General features: G+C 37.0%; 1 protein-coding gene across 1 annotated transcript; it reads left to right on the forward strand.

Annotated features, from left to right (window-relative positions):
- Positions 1–18,025: 18,025 nt before the first annotated feature.
- Positions 18,026–18,607, forward strand: IFNE (interferon epsilon). The gene has a single exon (XM_065907773.1). It carries the CDS (start codon positions 18,026–18,028, stop codon positions 18,605–18,607), a length of 582 nt encoding a protein of 193 aa, XP_065763845.1.
- The last annotated feature ends 4,454 nt before the right edge of the window (positions 18,608–23,061 follow it).

The following is a 23,061-nucleotide window of genomic DNA, read 5'->3' on the forward strand; positions in this document are numbered from 1 at the left end:
ATCGCTGCCCACACTACTGGTTTAAGACCAATTTATGATGAAGATGCTTACAATTTAGAAAATTCTATTCATTAACTTATTGTATATGCATTGAGAAATGCTTGCCATTATTTCATTTTAGCAGTGGATCATCTAGCTTTAACTTGCAAAATCTTTGTTGCATCGAGTCAAAGAACCAGTGGTCTTTATCTTGAAAAGAAAAGTGAAAGTCACTCAGTTGTGCCCAACTCTTTACAACCCCATGGACTGTAGCCTGCCAGACTCCTCTCTCCATGGAATTTCTCCAGGTCAGAATGTTGGAGTGGGTAGCCGTTCCCTTCTCCAGGGGATCTTCCCAACTCAGGGATCGAACCCAGGTCTGCCTTGTTGCAGGCAGATTCTTTACCATCTGAGGAAAGTCCTTAATTACTAATAATTTTAAAATTAATAAGTGCTAATATAAAATTTTAGGCTTTCAGAAAATTGAGTGCTTTTCTTGTTTAGAAGAGTGGTTGTGCCTATACTTAGTGAATTACAAAATGCTTTGTGCCTATTGCCTATCTTCATGCCCTTGGTCTCCTACCTTACTCCTCCCCCACCATACATATATGTGTGATTTTCTAATTATGGCTGAGTGGACGTGAATTAGAGATGGAAAAGTTCAATTTTACTAAAATCTAAAACTAACCACTGTAGTTTTTAGCCTCGTACCCTTGTTTGGGGATAAAAAAAGCAATATTTTTCTTAAACTGTGTGGGATGGTAATGTGAAAATACAAAAAATGTGGCCATGAGCTATGATTCAAAATTATATGGTTTTTAAAAGTTCATGTGATGAATATAAAATAATGTGTTTCCTTGGTTTCTGAAATTCCTCCAAATCACCTCAAAGTTGTATTAGTACAATACATTATATTCAACCCTCTATCCCAATAACAGCCGACTGGCAGTATTTCATAGTGTGCATTTTCCCCCTTCTATGATATAAGATGCTTTCTTTTAAAATGCTGTTTTCTGCCTTGTACATAGTATTATGAGTCCTGAGAAGGAAATCTAAAGAAGAGGGGATATATGTAAACATATAGTGGATTCACTTTGCTGTACAGCAGAAACTAACACAACATTGCAAGGCAACTATAGTCCAATAAAATATAATTTTAAAAATTGAAAAAATACATTGTGCAAACTGATGCATACTAAAAAAAAATCGTAAGGACGTCAGGACCTGGTGTAATTAAACCATTTTGAAAGTAACAGTACACGGCCAGCACGGGAGTCAGTTCATTTCAGGGTGATCTTAGTCTTGTTCTGACTTTCAGGATGGGTGAGATGAGCAGGAAGAGGCTCCATTTATATTCCCAAGGCTAATGAGTGGTTTCATTTTGTGACCTGGTTGTATTTGCTACCCAGTCACAGTGACAAAGAGGACATTTGTTTCTGAGTCTGAAGACTTTTTATAAAACCTTTATTTCTGCCCCAAAGTGGAGAACTGTCGCCACACAAGATGCTTATCAAAGACCCTGTCATTGTTCCAGTTTGCTCCACCCACGCCCCAGTTGCTACCTGTTGTTGGCTGTGTGTTACCATTTCTAAGGCATCTCCTCTTGAATTCCCAGAGAGGCCACTCTGGGGAAGCAGTCTCCCCATTTTACATCTTTAGAATGACCTTCCTCATCTTGCATTCACACGTGACTCAAGGCCACACAGATTAGCTTTCCTGACTTACTAGGTTGCTTCCCTGGTGGCTGAGCTGGTAAACAATCCACCTGCAATGCAGTGAAGTTTGACAGTGATAGATGGATCAAACTGAGGTGCCCTCAGTAAGTTGATTATGAAGATAAATTGACCCAATGTTAATAAGAATTTAAACCTAGAAAATTGAAATTGAATTTAAGTAAATCTGTTCAGTGTTTCTGCCTCCATGTTCTAGGCATAGATTTTCAGCCTTCATAAAGAACTTTGCAAATCTATACACCTTTATTGAGATTTTTAAGTTGCAATATCTTGTCTTAGTTTTTAGTTTATTTATTTAGAGGAGCACATTGTTTACTTGAGACAACACTTCTTATCTTAGCCTACAAAGAGTATTTTTACCTAAAATTCAGGTGAACTTGTGTTCTTGGCATGGCAATCTATAGACCACTTAGATACCCTACCAGCTCATTGGTCTTTTGATAATACTCTCACCAATCTAAGAATTTCCCTGGAACCACTTTAGGTCATAACCTCTGCACTCGTCATCCTTCCAGTCCTATACCAAAAGAAATGTGTGACTAGGTGGTCAGACTACGTTACTCGGCAAACTCATTGATCTCTGGGCCAGGTAGGCACCAGTCTTCATTATCTGCTTTTGGGTGGCTATATAAGGTAGTAGTATTGATTTTAGACAACTCTGTCTCTTAATAGTTGCTTAGAGCCTTGAAAAAGTGTAGGTTAGGTTAAGAAGTCAAAGGGCAAATGTTCTGATTCTTTAGTATTTTATAGTCTCCTGGTTTATTTTTCTGTTTGCTCCACGAAAGAGTGAAGCCGACCAAGGTCTTCTGAGACTCTGAGATTAATGAACCCCAAATGTGACAAAGCTCTGTGAGGTTACAGTGACTTCTCTGGTGCTTGTCTCTTTTAATCCTTCAAAGGTTGCTTCAGGAAAGGAAGAGTTGATAAGCCTAACCTGAGATATCTGACATCATCAGAGGCCAGTGATATGGAATCTTAGTTCAGTTTCGATCTGAGGAAGAATTCATAATATTAGGTAAATATGAACTGAAGGGGAAAAAGGACTTCAGAAGGGCAAGAAATAAGTAAATATTAAATTGCTAATACTAGGCAATTTGTGTATATTACCTTATTAACCCTTATAACTTCCACGTTATTATTAGCATGCCAGTTTTACAAAAATGGAGACTTTCTAAGGTTAACTAGCTCTCCACATACTGTAGCTCTTGTGTGCTAAATGTCAGAAGCGGTACTGTATCAGGGTGGGGCCTGATTCCATTATTTCTCTGTCGGACTCATTAACTCATTATTCTCCTAGGTATGGGTCATGTTTTCCTGTTTCCTTAATATGTGCAGTATTTTTAATTGAATGCCAGACATTGTGATTTTATATTTTAGTGTGCTGGATTTTGATGTATTTCTTGTAAACGTCTTGGATTTTGCTCTGTCAGGCAGTCATAATGATTGCAGATGAGTTTGGTTTTTTCTAGTCTTATTCTTAGGCTCTCTTGACAGGTCTAGAGTAGTCTTTACCTTAGGACTAATTTAGTTCCACATATAAAAGTGGCTCTTTAAGGGATCTTTAATAGAATGCCTGATGTATTCTCCTATGTGACTGGTGGAAACTTGAATGATTTCCAATCCTGAATATGCTCTTTAGCTTAAAAGTTCATGGTAATTATTTTCTTCTGAAGGTTGTACTTATTGTGCTTTATAAGGTTTTACCTAACATCAACACACATTAGTAACACCCAAAGGCTCAAGAATATACCTGTCAAATTCTAGACAGTTCTGCCCTGGTGGCTACTGTGCCCTGCAAATTCTAGCTGTGTTGAGCACTGCAAACTCTGATCTCTCTTTCTTCAACTTAGATTGTTCAGGGAGGTTTCTCCTCCCTGCAGTTAGTCTAGAAATTGCCTCCAAGCAAAAAGTCATTTGTTTCTCATCTCAAGGGTCACAGTCTTGCACTACCTGTTATCCAGTGACCAAAAGTCATTGTTGCTTGTGTTTTCTCTAGTTGTCTAGTTGTTTATGATGGGAGGGTAATTCTTGACCCTGTTATTTCCTCATAACCGGAAATACAAGTCCATGGGGTTGGAAATATTATTTAATTCTTTAAATCGAAAGTATTTTTTCCTTTTCATTTTTAAGTGGAGATACTAAGACCTCCCTCTCAAGCATATTATAAAAATTAGAATTTTTCTTTTTTAATTACATATACTTTTTAAATTTTTTCCCATTATATCTTATTATAAGATACTGAGTAGAGTTCTCTGTGCTATACAGTATGTCCTTGTTATTTACCTGTTTTATGTACAGTAGTGTGTATATGTTAATCACAAAATCCTAAACAAAATTTAGAAATAATACTAGTGTATTTTCTTAGTGATGTACTGCATTTGTATTTAATAAATCTTTGAATGTCCTTGTTTGTACAATGGGGATAGTAATAATACTTCATAGTTGTGTGGATTAAATGAATTAATATTGGTAATTTGCTTAGAACAATGCCTCCCTCAAAGTAAGAGGTATAATTGTTAGTTAAGTAAATGATTTTGAACAATTGTGGGTGTGTTGCCTACTACTGGAAAGAAAATTATCTTACCATTAATCAGCAGTGAACCCACGTGGCAGTCGGAGAAAATACAAGCCATCTCTTTGCTTTTCCCATTGAGATACTTTTCAGTCCATAAAGACCATCTTGGATAGCTGTCCAGGGTCCCATCCTATTCATTGTCCCCCTTCATTTTCCCTCAGATTAAACCTCTCTTCCCTTCCCTGCCTAATTTCCTGGTTCACTTCTGGCCATAAGATGAAATGTCCTCAAGATTATGCCTCATACTTGCCTTTTAAAGCTTTTCTCTTTGAAGAGCTTTGGGTACCTTTTATTGTTTATCTTATAAAAGCTTAGATCATTTAATTTGAACATACATAGGACAGATTTCTCTCTTGCTATCTGGACCACTTCTCATAACTTTGATGTGTTATAATTCTAAGAGAGACTCTTCACGTTATTTTACCAAAAAATCCTGCTGAGGTTTGAAAGGGAGAGAAAGGAAGAAGATTAAAGACTGACTACATAAAACTTTTTTTAGAAGTGTTTCCTAGACAGTGTATTTTCAGTAAGCAGTGGCTATTATTTGGATATTGCCTTATGAATGAATACACAAGTAACAATGTTATCTAACCAAGTATTCAAACTAGAGAAAATCAGAAGTCAGTTGTGAAATAGGATCAGAGGGTTTTAGTTTAGAACTGTCCCACACCTGAACTTGATCACTTAGGTATATAGTCCATACTCACCTATTATCAATTCCAGGGTCCAACACTTCTACTACTCTCTTACTAATATCTTGAAATTATTTCATTGTCATTCAGTGGAATATCACCTGGCAAAACCCCAATCCTGGGTGGACTGTGGACTTTCTCTGCTTCTGAAAGCAAGGTAAATTGATGTCATTATTAACTTAGGTTCAGCAGTCTACCTAGTGTAGTAATCAACTAATGGGATGTGTGTATGTACACAGTGACATACACATTTGGAGGCTGGCAGATCCAAAATCTGTATGGTGGGCTGTACAAGGCAAGTTGCTGATTCAATTCAAGTCACTGTGGAATTCTTTCTTGCTTGGAGGAGATTGATTTTTTGTTTTATTTAGACCTTTGGCTGATCAGATGAGGCCCATCCACAATATGAAGGACAGTCAGTCTCACTCAGAGTCCATTGATTTAAGTGTTAAGTCTCACAGAAACATCAAGGATAATGTTTGCCAAGTATCTAAATTCTGTTGCCCAGCGAAGTTAACACGTAAATGACCATCACACCAGGTCAATATTACTTTCATACCTGATCAGCCGTCTCTTCCTCAACATTCTCTGCTGTCACAACCCTAAATCTTGTTCCTTCTCTTAAACCTAGAATACCTCTCCTTCTTTTATTGAATTAAAAACATTCAATTTTTAATGGAATCCCTACTATATTCCGAGCTAGAAATATAATGTGCCAGACCTTTTCAGTGAAAGCAAAACATAGACTTGGCTACTGCCTTGTTAGGAGAGAAAGAAAGTAATAAAAGAATCACAAATTTTACAGACCATGATGAGAACAATGAATGGGGCTATAAGAGCATGTATATGCTCAGTCATATCTGACTCTTTTCAACCACATGGACTGTAGCCTGCCAGTCTCCTCTGTCCATGAGATTCTCCAGGCAAGGATACTAGAGGGGATTGCCATTTCCTTCAGGGGATCTTCCCCACCCAGGGATCGAATTCCTGTCTCTTGTGTCTCCTGCGTTGACCACCAGATTCTTTACCTCTAGCACCCTCTGGGAGGCATATAAGCCCTGAGAAGAGGGGTTGGAAAATAAGAGGAACTTTTGAAGGCAGAAGAAATAGCATGTGCCAAGGCAAATATTGATCCCAAAGATGGCCCATTAAGTGATCTAACTTCCTACTTCACCGAGAATCCAAATAGAAACCATCAGAATGAAACTCTGAACTTCCTCTTCCACACCTGCATACCTGTGTCAATGCCTATTCGTTCCTCTTTCCTTCCTGCTAAAGACCAAGCCTGCCTTGAGTTCCGTTTCTTCTCTGTCTCTACTGACTTCTTCCAGCCAACCACTAGTCTTTCTCACTTTAAAAACAAGTCAAAAGTTAGAAATTAACAAACCTTTTCAAGATTTAACATCCTACTCCTGCTTGCACTCTATTTTTCTCCTCCCTGGAGTGATCAAATGTTTGTTGGCATTGCTTACATTGTTTTTCCACTTCTTAAAAGCATTGAAATTTGGCTCCCACCCAGAATACCCTATTGAAAAATTCTGTTTATCAAAGTCACTAATGACTTCCAAGGCATTAACTTCAACATATGCTTTCAAGTACTTTATTTTGCTTATCCAGTCAGCAACATTGGACACTGTTAAGACTGTCCTTCTTTCCTGAAAACTGGCTTTCCTTCTACCAATGTAGTAGTCATTCTTTAGTTCCCTTGTGGTGTCCTCTTTTACTCATTTCTTAAATACTGGTTCTCTTCAGGGGTTGATCTTAGGCTGCTTGCTCTGCTCACTCTATGTACAGAAGTTCTATAACCAAGAGGTCAATAGATGGGAACAAAAGATGCTCCTAACTGATCTTATTCTGATCTAAACTTCTATTTTATATTATACTATATAATTTGATTTTTCTTTATTGCTTCTCCCTCCTCAGCCATCCTAATCCAATTAAACCACATTCTGATGATCTTAATCTCTACCTCACTGAATAATAGGTCTAAAGCAGTGATAGGAAGATAAGCAATCAATAAAAATGTGCTGAATAAATTAGTATTGTGAGGAACAGTACATGTTGTGTAAGTGCTTCTAGAACATGCAACCACTTGGCCCTTCTTTCTTTGGATTAATCGACATTTACTGAAAAACCATCCATGGAAGATAGACAGCATCTTATTTGCAGCTGTGATTGATTAATAGGGGTCTGCTTGGAGAGCTATGTTGAAAGCAGTTACCTAGGGATCAGTGGAAAAGTGCTGTAATCTATTAATCATGTCTAATACAAATACCCTATTAATAATATTAATTGAGCACAGACCATGTGCTGTACATTGAGACAAGCATATTAATTGGATTATATCAATTAGATCTTACAAAAGCTCCATGGGATGCCATTATAACAGTTGTCTTTACATTAATGTAACTGAGACACAGAAATGCTAATAGCTTGCCCAAGACCAACCAGCAGACAAATTAGATAAAGTTGGGATTAAATCTAATATGCCATATTTTAGAGTTCATGGGCTAAAACATCATGCTATATTGATATATTCATAGTGGGGAGTGTAGCCTTTTTTACCCTGCATTTTTGCCATTCTTGGCCTAAATTCAACTGAAGAGGTGAAGAAAGAACAATAAAGGTGATGATAGTGTGTAAAACGAGGGATACTCTCCCCTATGATGCCTCAGTTACCACATTTCAAAAATGGGTTATTTAAGCTGGAGCTTCCCTGATAGCTCAGTTGGTAAAGAATCTGCCTGCAATGCAGGAGACCCCAGTTTGATTCCTGGGTTGGGAAGATATGCTGGAGAAGGGATAGGCTACCCACTCCAGTATTCTTGGGCTTTTTTTGTAGCTCAGCTGGTAAAGAATCCACCTGCAATGCAGGAGACCTGGGTTGGGAAGGTCCTCTGGAGAAGGGAAAGGCTACCCATTCCAGTATTCTGGCCTGGAGAATCCCATGGACTGTATAGCCCATGGGATCACAAAGAGTTGTACACACTGAGCAACTGAGCTGAAGTTGCCAAACTGATGCTTTAACACTCTCAAATACTTTAAGGTGTATTTCTTACCAACAAAAATGTTTCTCCCGTATAACCGCAACACCATCATCAAAACTGAGAAATCAGCATTGTTACATTAGTACCATGTAATACACAGCCTTCATATTTAGATTTGTCCAGTTGTACAATAATACTGTTAATTGCAAATGAAGACTGTTCAGAATCATGCCGCATTTTCAGTTGGGATATCCTTTCATCTCACTGAGCATTCAGCAACTCATCAATAACAGTTCAGGTTTTCCTACCCTGTGCTGATACCCACAGTGGTTTCCTTCTGTGGGTCTCTGCTCTGGTGAACTCTTACTCCCTGTATTCTTCTGTCTTTCTCCATAATTTGAGGGATAGCAATTTGCCCTGTGTCTTCCCTTGTATGGATTCTAAAAGACTTATTGATTTACTGGTCTGTTCAGCTTTTTACTTCCTATTGAGACAGTCACTACTTCCTTGCTTCTTACATGCAGAATTGAAAACTGGAATTCCCTTTAGTTTCTTTCATTCTGTAGCAGTTCTTTGGTCTTTTTGACTTGTTTTGTTTTGTGCAGTGTTCCTCAGTTTGAGTTTAAGTAATGGTGCTTCATGATTAAAGTTATTTACACTTGGCAGTAAGAGCGCAAAGGGGATGTTGTGTTGTTTGAGTTGAATCTTTTCTGGTCATCCATGATTTCAGTTTGTCCCATTTGGGGTTCACTTTGATCCTGTGAATGAGGTTGCGGCTGCTGGGCTTTTCCACTGTAAAGTTACTCTTTCACTTTTTAAAACTAGTAAGTATTTACGTAATTATGTGAGGTAATGGACACGTTCATTAGCTTGAGTTATCGTAATCATTTCATGATGTACATGTGTATTAAAACTTCACGTTGTATACCTTAAATCTATACAACTTTTACAAATAAAGAATAAAATTTTGTAGTACAGTACTTTGAAACTTTTTCCATTGGAAACTTTGCTTTTCTCGCCCAACTCAGCCTGTGACTTTTCATAGCAGCTGCCCTCCCCGCTCCCTGCAGATGCTCAGTCTTCTCAGGCTCCAACTTCTCATACCAGGTAATCTCTCCGTTTGGAGACATGCCCCGCCCCCTTTGAACTCTGCCATCCCACCATGGGATCTGGACCACCAGGGGTCCCTGCCCCCTTCCAGTGCAATGCTTTCTTTTTTCTACCCATTTTTTGGCTTCAGAATGAGTTTTTTTCCAAGAAGAGAAAGGGAAGCAGAGATTACATTCTATTTAAGGTCATTTCCAACTCCTGCATTCTACGATAAAGTAATATGGTTAATTTAATTTGCAAGTTTATGCTCAGGAAACGGGTAGAGCAGGGGTCCCCAGCCTGTGGGACAAGGACCGATACCTACTGTCAGATGAGCAGTGGCATTAGACTAGAAATAAAGCGCACAATTTTCCATTCTTGTGGTGAGCATGGTCTTATTAAAACCACTTAAGAATCCATTAACTATTATATTCAAATAGTATAAAATCTCTGAAAAAACTATTTGATCCTCACAGTATTAAGCATAATAATGACTGAGTAGCTTGTGAATCCCATAACTACATGTGAAAATGAGGGTGGGGGGAATAATTCTTTTTGCTTTATCATAGAATTCTCTTCATATGTATTCATATTCTGATATTACATATGTTAATAATTTCCTTCCTTATTGCTTCATAATAAACTATTTCCAAAAATTAAAAAATAGAGCACAATAAATGTAATGCACTTGAATCATCCTGAAACTATCCCCTCTACACCTGGTCTGTGGAAAAATTGTCTTCCAGGAAATCAATCCCTGGTTCCAAAAAGTTTGGGGACTGCTGAGAAATCATTGGGACAAATGACCGTTCCTGAAATTATCATTGAAACCAGAGCAAAGTGAGTCACTGAGTAGTTTGGATCAAGGCTACATGTATCATGTTGAGTCTGGTCAGAAGCACAAGAATCAAGAGTAGGCAGAGAAGTCAGGATGTGTTTACCCATAGTCCCCAGAAAGGAGAGGGGTGATGGCAGTGAGTATGCAGAAAGCAATAAATGTCTATTCGAGTAATCAAGGCAAAACAGGGAGAAATATTTAACACTAACCAGTAAGCATCTCAATATAAGTTAGAGTGATTAGTAATCTTATGCATTATGGGAACAATTCATTTGGTCAAAGACATAATATGTTGTTGATCACAGTTATTAGACTATTAGATGCTGCAAACTTTATTTCTCTTGAAAACAGTACAAGTTGATATCAGGCTATAAGTAATTGATGTTACACTGCCATTCTTTGGTTTAAATACCTTCCTTACTAATGAACTGTTTTCGTGTATTTTTAACTCGGAGAGGTAGTCAGGATTCTAATTACAGCATAATTTTTTTTATTTTTTAGGCTCATTTGTATTGGAGGGTAGCAGCTTTACAGTGCTGTGTTAGTTTCTGCTATACGGCAGAGTGAGTCAGCTGTACGTGGACGTGTGTCCCCTCCCGTCTGGACTTCCTTCCCCGTCAGGTCACCAGTGCATTAAGTGGCGTTCCCTGTGCTTTACAATACGTTCTGGTTAACGATCTGTTTTATACGTAGTTTCAGTAGTTCACATGCGTCAATCCAGTCTCCTAATCCCCACCCCCCTTCACTTTTCCCCTTGGTATCCATACATTTGTTCTCTGTGTCTGTGTCTCTATTTCTGCTTTGCAAATAATATCATCTATATTATTTTTCTAGATCCCACATATATTCATTACTATACTATATTTGATTTTCTCTTTCTGACTTCACTCTGTATGACATTCTCTATGTCCATCCACATCTCTACAAATGACCCAATTTCATTCCTTTTTATGGCTGAGTAATATTCCATTGTATATATTTAGCACATCTTCTTTATCCATTACACTGTGGATGAACATGTAGGTTGTTTCCGTGTCCTGGCTGTTGTAAATAATGCTGCAGTGAACATTGGGGTGCATATATCTTTTTGAATTATGGTTTTCTCTGGGCATATAGCCAGTTTGGCATTTATGGGTTATCTGGTAGTTCTATTTTAGTTTAAGGTATGTACATACTGTTTTCCATAGTGACTGTATCAATTTACACTCCAGCAACAGTGCATGAGGGTTCCCTTTTCTCCACACCTTCTCCAGCATGTATTGTTGGCAGGTTTTTTGGTGATGGCCGTTCTGACCGATGTGAGGTGATACCTTATTGTATTTTTATTTATATTTCTCTAATAATTAGTGATGTTGAGCATCTTTTCATGTGTTTATTGGCCATCTGTATGTTTTTTTTTCATCTGTATGTTTTCTTTGGAGAAATGTCACATTAGATCTTCAATTTATGGAAAAAGTGAATAAACAGAAACATATATTCAGATGATAAACTAAGAAGTCACTGACAAAGCCTATTTTTGTCACAACTACTCAAGTCTCCAGTTAAATCATGAAAGTGTTATATGTGATACATAATTGAATGGGCACAGTTGTGCTCCCATAAAACTTTATTTATGAAAACAAGTAGCAAACTGGATTTGACCCATGGGTTGTAGTTTGCTAACTTCTAATTTAGATCATTAATGTTGAGAGAACTTCAACTTCCAGGCATGATAGATGACTCAATGCACCCTCCCACTTTAAACAACTGAAAAACAAAACATATGATACAATAGCTTTCAAATATTGAGCAACAGGAAACATAGAATAATAATCCTTGAGAAAAAGGAAATAAATATAGTTAGCCCTGTTACTGCTCCTGCTTACTATGTAGAAAATTTCTAGGCTGCAGCAGGAGGAGGAGAAGGAAAAAACCCGAACATATCAGTGATCTCATTGAGTTGATTGTCAGAGTTTGAAATTCAGAGAGGAAGAAAATATAGATGAACTTTAAGTTATAGCCTTTGAACTATCAAAAATAAAAGAGAAAAAGACTAAAAATAAATGAACAAAACATCATTGGCCCATATGATACTACTGAATGGTCTGACATATCTACAACAGAGTCCTAAAAAAGGATGAAAAATGTTGGAAAAAATAAGGTCTAAAACTTTTCTGATTTTGATGAAAATTATAGAAGCATAGATTCAAGAAACTCCCAAGTAGAGGACACAAGAGGAAAATTACCTCAAGGCACATCATAATTGATTTGCTAAAAAGGATGAGAGAGAAAATCTTAAAAGCTGCCAGAGAACAAGGAGAAACCTTATGTACAGGGGAATAAAATTAAGAATGATAGCAATCTTCTCTTCAGAAATTATATGAACCAAAAGACAGTGGGACAATACCTTAAGTACAGTTCTGAAAGGAAAAAAACCTGTCATCTTAAAATTCTATACCTAGTAAAAAGTGTTTCAAAAATGAAAAAAATGTTTCAAACAAACAAAAGCCAAGAGAATTTATTGCTAGTCAAACTGAAATACAAGAAATATTAAAGGAAGATAAAAATATTAAAGGAAGATATTAAAGGAAGATATACAAGAATAATATTAAATATTATTCAAGAAGAAAGAAAATAATACCACATAGAAATTTAGATCTTTAAGAAGGAATGAAGGACAAAAGACAAGGTCATCATACACAGAACAGGGAATGTTCCAGTATCCTGTGATAAACCATAATGAAAAAGAATAAAAAAGATTGTATGTATGTGTACAACTTAATCACTTTGCTATACAGCAAAAGTTAACACTGCATTCTAAATCAACTATACTTCAATCAAATTTTTTTTAAAAAGGAATGAAGACCACTAGGAATGGTATCTGTGTAGGTAAATACGTGATTATGGCGTATGGTTGGTTAGATAGTGAATATGTGAGTAAATATAGAAAACAGATTTCCAAAATCTCTCTACTATGTAATTGACTAATTTAAAGGAACAATATCAATGCCTTTGAGGCTTAAAACATATGAAGATGTCTGACAACAATAGTACAAAGGGTAAAAGGGAGGAGATAGACATACATTGTAACATCCTTACAGTATACTGTAAATGGTATTTAATATTATTTGAAAGTAAAATGTAATATGCTATATAAAAACATAGACTGTAAACCCTGGAGGAGCTATTGTAAAAATAAAACAAAATGGCTAATAAACCAATGGTAGAGATAAAGTGGAATCACTTTTTTAAAATCAATCTAAAGGAAAAAGAACATATAGGCAATTAGAAATTAAACAGCAAAATGGTAGATGTAAACCCAGACACATTGATAATCACAGTAAATGAAAATGGCCCAGACACTACAATAAAATGTAAGATTGTTAGACTGGATAAAAAGTAAGATCCAACTATATACCATATATAAGAAACTCATTTTAAATGTGAAAAAAATGTGTATAGGTTAAAAGTAAAAGGATACAACAAGATATAACATGAAAACACTAATTTAAAAAAAGCACAAGTGTATAAAATTATACAAAATTGACTTAAGAATAAGGAATATTACTAGGAAAAAGAGGGACATTTTAAAAATAAAAGTCAGCTCATCAAATGGACATGATAATTCTAAATGTGACGTACCTAACAGCAGAGTTTAAAGATATATGAAGCAAAAACTGATAGAAATAATAACAGTAGGTAGACAAGTCTCCTTTTGATTGAGATTTCAAGGTGTAACTTAATAGTTGATAGAACAAATGGTAGAGCGAGCATAGAAAATTTCAACAATACCGTCAACCAAGTTGACCTAATTACCATTTATAGAACAGTTCAGCCAACAAAAGCAGAATATAATTCCTTTGAGTTCTCATGGGATAATTGCCAAGATAGAACATATTCTGAGCTATGAAATACGTCTCAATAAATTTAAATTTATTTAACCACAAGAAATTCAAATTAGAAATCAGTAACAGTATGATATCTGGAAAATTCTCTAGCGTTTGGAAATTAAACAACACAGTTTTACATTATTATAGTCAATTAGATGAAAATAATGTGAAAATAATGAGTGCAGATTAGCAATTATTCTCAACTACCCTTACAGTTTTCCTGAAGCTTTGCATTAAAGATTTATAGATTTATCTTGACATCAGGTCAAAAATTTATTGTCTTGATGAAGTAACTGGAATGTTATTAACACAGGTATTATTCTTTTTGTATATTATAAATTACCATAGGTCTTTGTTGAGCGAGAGAAAGACCAAGACACAGAGATGGAGAAAGAAGGGGGAGAGGGGAGAGAAAGAAGATGAAGAGAAAGAGGAGAAGAAGTGGGAGAAGAAGAAATTTTTTAAAAACAGTAGTGGAGTTATTGCCACAATAAAAAATATTCAGATATAGTGATCAGACCCTTTGAGAATCCCAGGGCAACTCAGCTCAAAAGAGCCACAGAAGAAAGAAATGTTTCATTTTTAATTCTTCTGTTCTATCTATAAAATATTTTACCATAACTATGAATCCCTAGGAAGAATGTGACTGATTTAGTATTTGTTAAGTGGAAGTCAACAAATATGTATTAGTTGTTTATCATAATTTAGGCACCATGTTGTTGTTACTGTTCAGTCACTAAGCTGTGTCTGACTCTCTTGCGACCTGGTGAACTGTAGCCTGCCAGTCTTCTCTGTCCATGGAGTTTCCCAGGCAAGAATACTGCAGTGGGTTGCCATTTCCTTCTCCAGGGGCTCTTCCCAACCCAGGGATCAAACCCACGAATCCTGCATTGGCAGGTGGATTCTTTACCACTAAGCCACCAGGGAAACCCTTAGGCACCATACTATGTTTTTTATAATATTTTATCTGCTAATCCTCAAAACTGTTTTATAAATTAAAGATGAAAAAGTTGAGGCAGATAGAGATTAAGTAATTTGCACAAAGTCACACAACGAGCAAATGGTAGAGAGAATATTCCATCCCAGGTCTTTATGACTTCAAAATCCAAATTCCATAATTCAGCTGATAATACGTGACAAATTTCTTCTTTTTCTCTATCGTTTCCTTAAGCACTTGGCTTCTGTAGCAGCCAGTGGGAAGGAACAGAGCCCTTTGGCCACTGAATCACTTTATAAAGTTACTAGTTGCCCTGGATGTGAAAACATGAATGAAGTATTCAGACATTTGTCACCCTGATGACACCACCAAGCAGAGAAGCACAATGTACAGATGTCAAATAACTAATAACTGTAGTGGAATTGCTAGGTAATTTTTGATCTGTGAAGAGTTTAAAAACTTTTCAAAGAGGACATGCTTTACAGAACAATATTCGGTGCAAACTATACATGGCTTGGATGTTAAGTTTATAGTTATGGGCACAAAGTTTAACATGACATAACTATCTTTGAATGGTTTCTACTCTGTCCAGTTCAGTGTGAAGTTTTCTTTTCTTCCCGACTCCCACTCCTTGACATCAGCTTAAAGCCTGTTTACCTTGTTAGCTCAGATAAGAGATTTCTGTAATTTGACTCTCATGGACCTGGATCTAAAAGTTCAAATTCCACAGCACCCAAAATGTTTGAAACTTTTTGATTGATGTAGTTGAACTTTTGAACAGGAAAAGATTCCTCCATGGAGCATGTTGACTCAGTTTATTAAGATCAGACTGACTAAATGATACCAACATATATTTGAGCTGGTGGATAACGAGGCCACGCATGTTTATATTCTCTTTCCAGCACTTGTAATTTCACTCAATGACCTGCAAAAAAAAAAAAAGGTCAAATATGAGATGTAACATCTTGTATTACTTTGTGGTAGAGCACATTGTCAGTTCAAGACAATATGGGTTTGTTAAGCTCCTACTATAGTTGTACAGATAGTAAAAATAGGAGTGTTTATTATACATTCATAAGAGGTCTTAATGTTAGAAGGCTGTAAGACAATTAAATAAATAACCATTTATAAGACAGACCAAGAAAAGTGTCTTAAAAGGTGCAAAGTTCTGTGAGGATCCAGAGGAGAGATTATAGCTCACTGGGAGCAGTCTCGGCCCAAAAGGAGAAGTAGTCCTTAGTTCTTGGACAGCAGGTACTGGGAATGAAGGAGGCAACAAGTGATGTTTTAGAGAAAGAAAATATTACTAAACACACACACAAGTCCGGACAATCCCATGGACAGAGGAACCTGGTAGGCTACAATCCATAGAGTCGCAAAGAGTCAGACACGACTGAAGCAACTGACCACGCACACACATGCACATTTGGAGCAACAGTGAGAGATAAGATTGGAACGGAGTTTTATTCTGAAGAATTTAGAATATGGAACTGGAGACTTCCTGGTGGTACAGTGGATAAGAATCCTCCTGTCTGCCAGTGCAGGGGACACAGGTTCAATTCCTGATCTGGGGAAATCCCACATGCCGTGGAGCAGCTAAACCCATGCACCGCAACTGCTGAGCTCATGGGCTGTGACTACTGGGCCAGGTGCTGTAGCTTCTAAAGCCTGTGTCCCTAGAGCCTGGGCTCTGTAACAAGGGTGGCCACCACAGTGAGAACCCCATGCACCACAGCGAAGAGTAGCTCACCTCACCTAGAGAAAGCCTGCGTGCAGCAACAAAGGCCAGCACAATCAAAAAATTAATTAATTTAAAAGGTAATTGTTAAAAAAAGAATATGGAACTGGGAATTTGTAATTTAAGGAGCATTACTGATATAAACTAGTCACATTGATTTTCCTTAGTGATTGGTACCCTAGGGAATATAGACTAACCAACTGCCCTCAAACTCTTTCCACATATGATGTAATTATTTATAATGTTTACATAGCATTTCATTATGTGGATTTCCCAACATTTATTTAACCATTCCACTATTGTTGGACCTATGCAGTGTCTCTCATGTTCTGCAATTGCAATAATTTTATACCAATCTTCTTTTGCTAATATTTTCCTTTTTATATTACTTCCATAGGCTAGAATCTTAGATAATGAACTGCTTGGCTCAGACACAAAGCAATTTAAGATTGCTGATACATACCTTAAGGTAATCTGCTCAAGCATTTGTGCAAAGATACAGTTCTACTTGAGGTTTTAAATTTAGTAGTGTAAAAAGGAAACAACAGACCCAAAATGGAATTACATATGCTAAATCCCATGCCAGTAAACTAAGACTTAATATTTAACTTAATTGCAATTTCAACACCCCAGGAATGTAACCTTTAACCAGCCAACCTAGAATTACCTGGTTAGTAGTAGTGAAGTAATCTGTGTATAGGCACCTCCATCCCCCTTAGGAAGGCAACTTTGCCTGAAACAGTACGTTTTTTGTTAATAATTTTCTTTTTTCATGTATACAACCATGTGTATACCTTTAAAAACCTTTCCTTTTCTATAGCTCGGTGGAACCAATTTGACCTTTACATTTACTCAGTTAAATTTTTTTTTTTGCCTGACTGTGTTATGGCTTCCCAGGTGGTGTTAGTGGTAAAGAACCCACCAGTCAATGCAGCAGATGTAAGAGATCTGGGTTCAATCCCTGGGTCAGAAAAGTCCCCTGAAGGAGGGCATGGCAACCCACTCCAGTATTCTTGCCTAGAGATTTCCATGGACAAGAGGAACTTGGTGGGCCCCAGTCCATAGGGTCGCAAAGAGTCGGACATGACTGAAGTGACTTAGCACACCCGCACACATGCCATATAGGTGCTGCTAAGCCTCTGATAAACATAACTCCATGAAAGACTATTCCTTTAAGAAGAAAAACTTACTCTCAGTAAAAGAACTTTAATAAGCTTGACTAAATATTTAGAAAGCATATTGTGTTGAGTGAAACTTTGTGTATAATAAATAATGAGAGTAATAGAAGATCATTTTGGATGACTGGTCTGTTATTGTCTCAAGGAACACATGCAAAGAAAACAAATTCTTTCAATTACTTCCTCAAATAAACCAACACAATGGGGAAAGTGGAAGAAATGTCCCGTAAACCTTGTGAAAACAGAACCAGAAAGCTTAACATGTCAACTTGGAGAAATAACAACATTAGAAAACAAAACTACAAAAGAACACTTTCCAGAATAATCTAAGATGCACAAAAATAAATAATCCCTAGAGTCGGAGCTTTATCCAGTCTGCAAAGAGATAAGTGGAATATTTGACTTTCACCATGATTAACAAGGCTTTCTTTGAAATTGTGTTGGTTCTGTTGGCTTCTTCCACTGTTTGCTCCCAAGAGCTGAAACTGGTTCTTTGCCAGCAAAGGAGAGTGAACCAAGAGAGTTTAAAACTTTTGAATAAACTGCAGACCTCGTCAATTCAGCAGTGTCTACCACACAGGAAAAACTTCCTGCTTCCCCAGAAGTCTGTGAATCCTCACCAGTATCAGAAAGGACAAGTACTGGCCATTCTTCATGAGATGCTTCAACAGATCTTCAACCTCTTCAGGGCAGTTGTATCTCTGGATGGTTGGGAGGAAAGTCACACAGAAAAGTTCCTTGTTGAACTTCATCAACAGCTGGAATACCTAGAAGCACTCATGAAACTGCAAGCAAAGCAGAAAAGTGACACCTTGGGCAGTGAGAACTTTAGATTACAGGTTAAAATGTATTTCCAAAGGATCCGTGATTACCTGGAAAACCAGGGCTATAGCAGCTGTGCCTGGACCATTGTCCAAGTAGAAATCAACCGGTGTCTCTTCTTGGTGTTCCGACTCACAAGAAAGCTGAGTGAACAGGGCATGGAAACTTGAACCATGTGAAGGAAGCGCCAACTGCAGGCTTTAAAAGCATAGCACGGAGGGGTAGTAGGATTTCTCCAGGCACTATTATATCTTTTTGTTTTAAAGTAGTACAATTCTTTGTGTGTGTGTGTGTGTGTATGTGTGTGTGTGTGTATGTATAGTGATCTTTGCTTTAAAGATGCACATTGACTACAGTTGTTTTTATTTTGTGATGTCACTTTGCATTTTCTGTCATCTGAAATGTTTATGAGTTGAAGTGATTCATTAATATTTCATAATTATTCTTCAAATTGGTATATTTTCATAAAAACTGGCCAAGTAGATATAATGAACTTTACTGTAATACTTTGCTTATCATTGAATATTCATCCCAGTGATTTCTTTTTTAAAAAATTAATTTGTATTGTGTATAATTGCTTTAAAATGTTGTGTTAGCTTCTGCTGTACAGCAAAGTGAATCAACCATGTGTATACATATATTCCCTCTTTTTTGGATTTCTTTCCCATTTAGGTCACCACAGAGCATTGAGTAGAGTTCCCTGTGCTATACAATAGGTTCTTATTAGTTATCTATTTTATACATGAAAGTGAAAGTGTTAGTTGCTCAGTCTTGTCTGACTCTTTGCAGCCCCATGGACTGCCTATCAGGCTCCTTTGTCCATGGAATTCTCCAGGCAACAATATCGGAGTGGGTAGCCATTCCCTTCTCCAGGGGATCTTTCTGACCCAGGGATCGAACCCAGGTCTCCTGCATTGTAGGCACATTCTTTACCATCTGATCCACCTCCCTTTCCCTGTTGATATCCATATATTTATCCTCTATCTCTGTGTCTCTATTTCTGTTGTGCAAATAAGTTCATCTGTATCTTTTTCTAGATTCCACATATAGGAGACATTATATAATATTTGTCTTGTCTTTCTGACTTACTCCACTCTGTATGACAGTCTCTAGGTCCATCTGTGTCTCCGCAGGTGGCATAATTTCATTCCTTTTTCTGGCTGAGTAATATTATACAATTATATATATGGAATGGAATATTATCCTCTTTTTCCATTCCTCTGCTGATGGACAGTTAAGTTGCTTCTATGTCCTGCTATTGTAAATAGTGCTACAGTGAACATTGGGGTACATGTATCTTTTTGAATTATAGTTTTCTCCAGTTATATGCCCGGGAGTGGGATTGCTGAGCCATATGGTAATTCTATTTTTAATTTTTGAAGGCACTTCCATACTGTTCTCTATAGTCTCTGTGTCTGCTTACACCCCACCAATAGTGTAAAAAAGGTTTCTCTTTTCTCCACACTCTGTCTAGGATTCATTATTTGTAGGATTTTTTGATGATGGCTAGTCTGACTGGTATGAGGTGATACCGCACTATAGTTTTGATTTCTCTACTTAGTTAATGTTGAGCATCTTTTCATGTGTTTGTTAGCCATCTGTATGTCTACACCCATGTTTTGATTGGGTTGTGTTTGTTTTATTTTTTTTTGATACTGAGCTGCATGTGCTGTTTGTATACTTTTGAGATTAATACCTTGTCATTTGCTTCATTTGTAAATATTTTCTCCAATTCTGAGTGCTGAACAGTGATTTATTTGCCAGAAATTGATAGCAACAATGGGGAATATTAGGAATAATTTATATTGCAAGTTCTGAAAATAACATCACACACTAATTTGTTACAGGCAACACAATAGAAGTAAGGCCAAAGGAGTGAATAAGCAGTTTGCAGAGGAAAAAATAAATGCATAAAAGAAGTTCAACCTCTCACATAACAATAAAAAATAGAGATTAAAAGTGAATAATACTCCATTTATAACCTATCAGATAGATGAGACTGTAGAGTTCAATTTTTAAAACACTGTCATGGAGACTTTGGAGGAGGGATGCTCTTATAATTTGCCAGAGCACCAGAAGTTGGCACAGTCACTGTGGAGGCAAATTGGTGGACTCTGTTAAAATCACAGGTGCATGTATACCTTTATTCATAAGTGCAGGTCTGCAATGTGTCCTGTAAAAACACTCACATCCATGTGAAGTGACTTACATGCCGTGTTATTCATTGCAACATTATATATAATATCAAAAGACAGGAAAACACCCAAATCCTTCCAGTTAGAGACAGTTAAGGCATGTTCACACAAAGGAAAACTGTTCAGCTGGAGGAAAGAATGAGGTGCTGTTACCATACTGGGGGGAAAAAACAAAAATAGGCAAGAGGCAGACAGAAAAAAAAATAGGCAAGATGCAGACTGTATATAAAATGCTACATTTGAGGTTAAACTGTAATACAAAATTTTTATATTTGACCTTATGTATGAATAAATCAAGAATATACAAGCAATAAATTACAGTGATGATAGCCTGTATTTTGTGGAGTGGGGCGGGGAGAGAAACTAAGGGAGGAGGACAGGGTAGAAGAGACTTTATCATGGATTTTTATATTTTGATTTTTAGTCATTTGAAAGGTACAAATTAAAATAATAAAATATATCCAATGAATATAGTAATGTTGCAGGATATAAAATTAACACACAGAAATCCCTTGCATTCCTATATACTAACAATGAGAAAACAGAAAGAGAAATTAAGTAAACAATACCATTCACCATTGCAACAAAAAGAATAAAATACTTAGGAGTATATCTACCTAAAGAAACAAAAGACCTATATATAGAAAACTATAAAACACTGATGAAAGAAATCAAAGAGGACACAAACAGATGGAGAAATACACCGTGTTCATGGATTGGAAGACTCAATATTATGAAAATGGCTATACTACCCAAAGCAATCTATAGACTCAATGCAATCCCTATCAAGCTACCAACGGTATTTTTCACAGAACTAGAACAAATAATTTCACAATTTGTATGGAAATACAAAAAACCTCAAATAGCCAAAGCAATCTTGAGAAAGAAGAATGGAACTGGAGGAATCAACCTGCCTGACCTCAGGCTCTACTACAAAGCCACAGTCATCAAGACAGTATGGTACTGGCACAAAGACAGAAATATAGATCAATGGAACAGAATTGAAAGCCCAAAGATAAATCCACATACCTATGGACACCTTATCTTTGACAAAGGAGGCAAGGGTATACAATGGAAAAAAGACAATCTCTTTAACAAGTGGTGCTGGGAAAACTGGTCAACCACTTGTAAAAGAATGAAACTAGAACACCTTCTAACACCATACACAAAAATAAACTCAAAATGGATTAAAGATCTAAATGTAAGACCAGATACTATAAAACTCCTAGAGGAGAACATAGGCAAAACACTCTCTGATATAAATCACAGCAGGATCCTCTATGACCCACCTCCCAGAATATTGGAAATAAAAGCAAAAATAAACAAATGGGACCTAATTAAACTTAAAAGCTTTTGCACAACAAAGGAAACTATAAGCAAGGTGAAAAGACAGCCCTCAGAATGGGAGATATAATAGCAAACAAAGCAATAGACAAAGGATTAATCTCAAAAATATACAAGCAGCTCCTGCAGCTCAATTCCAGAAAAATAAATGACCCAATCAAAAAATGGGCCAAAGAACTAAACAGACATTTCTCAAAGAAGACATACAGATGGCTAACAAACACATGAAAAGATGCTCAACATCACTCATCATCAGAGAAATGCAAATCAAAACCACAATGAGGTACCATTACATGCCAGTAAGGATGGCTGCTATCCAAAAGTCTACAAGCAATAAATGCTGGAGACGGTGTAGAGAAAAGGGAACCCTCTTACACTGTTGGTGGGAATGCAAACTAGTACAGCCGCTATGGAGAACAGTGTGGAGATTCCTTAAAAAACTGGAAATAGAGCTGCCATATGACCCAGCAATACCACGCCTGGGCATACACACCGAGGCAACCAGATCTGAAAGAGACACGTGAACCCCAATGTTCATCACAGCACTGTTTATAATAGCCAGGACATGGAAGCAGCCTAGATGCCCATCAGCAGACGAATGGATAAGGAAGCTGTGGTACATATACACAATGGAATATTACTCAGCCATTAAAAAGAATTCATTTGAATCAGTTCTAATGAGATGGCTGAAACTGGAGCCCATTATACAGAGTGAAGTAAGCCAGAAAGATAAAGACCAATATAGTATACTAATGCATATATATGGAATTTAGAAAGATGGTAGCGATAACCCAATATGCAAGACAGAAAAAGAGACACAGATGTACAGAACAGACTTTGGGACTCTGTGGGAGAAGGCGAGAGTGGGATGTTCTGAGAGAATAGCATTGAAACAAGTATACTATCAAGGGTGAAACAGACTACCAGCCCAGGTTGGATGCATGAGACAAGTGCTCAGGGCTGGTGCACTGGGAAGACCCAGAGGGATGGGATGGGGAGGGAGGTGGGAGGGGGGAACACATGTAAATCCATGGCTGGTTCATGTCAATGTATGGCAAAAACCACTACAATATTGTAAAGTAATT

The sequence above is a fragment of the Muntiacus reevesi genome, chromosome 17 (assembly GCF_963930625.1).
Source record: "Muntiacus reevesi chromosome 17, mMunRee1.1, whole genome shotgun sequence".
Taxonomy (NCBI): domain Eukaryota; kingdom Metazoa; phylum Chordata; class Mammalia; order Artiodactyla; family Cervidae; genus Muntiacus; species Muntiacus reevesi.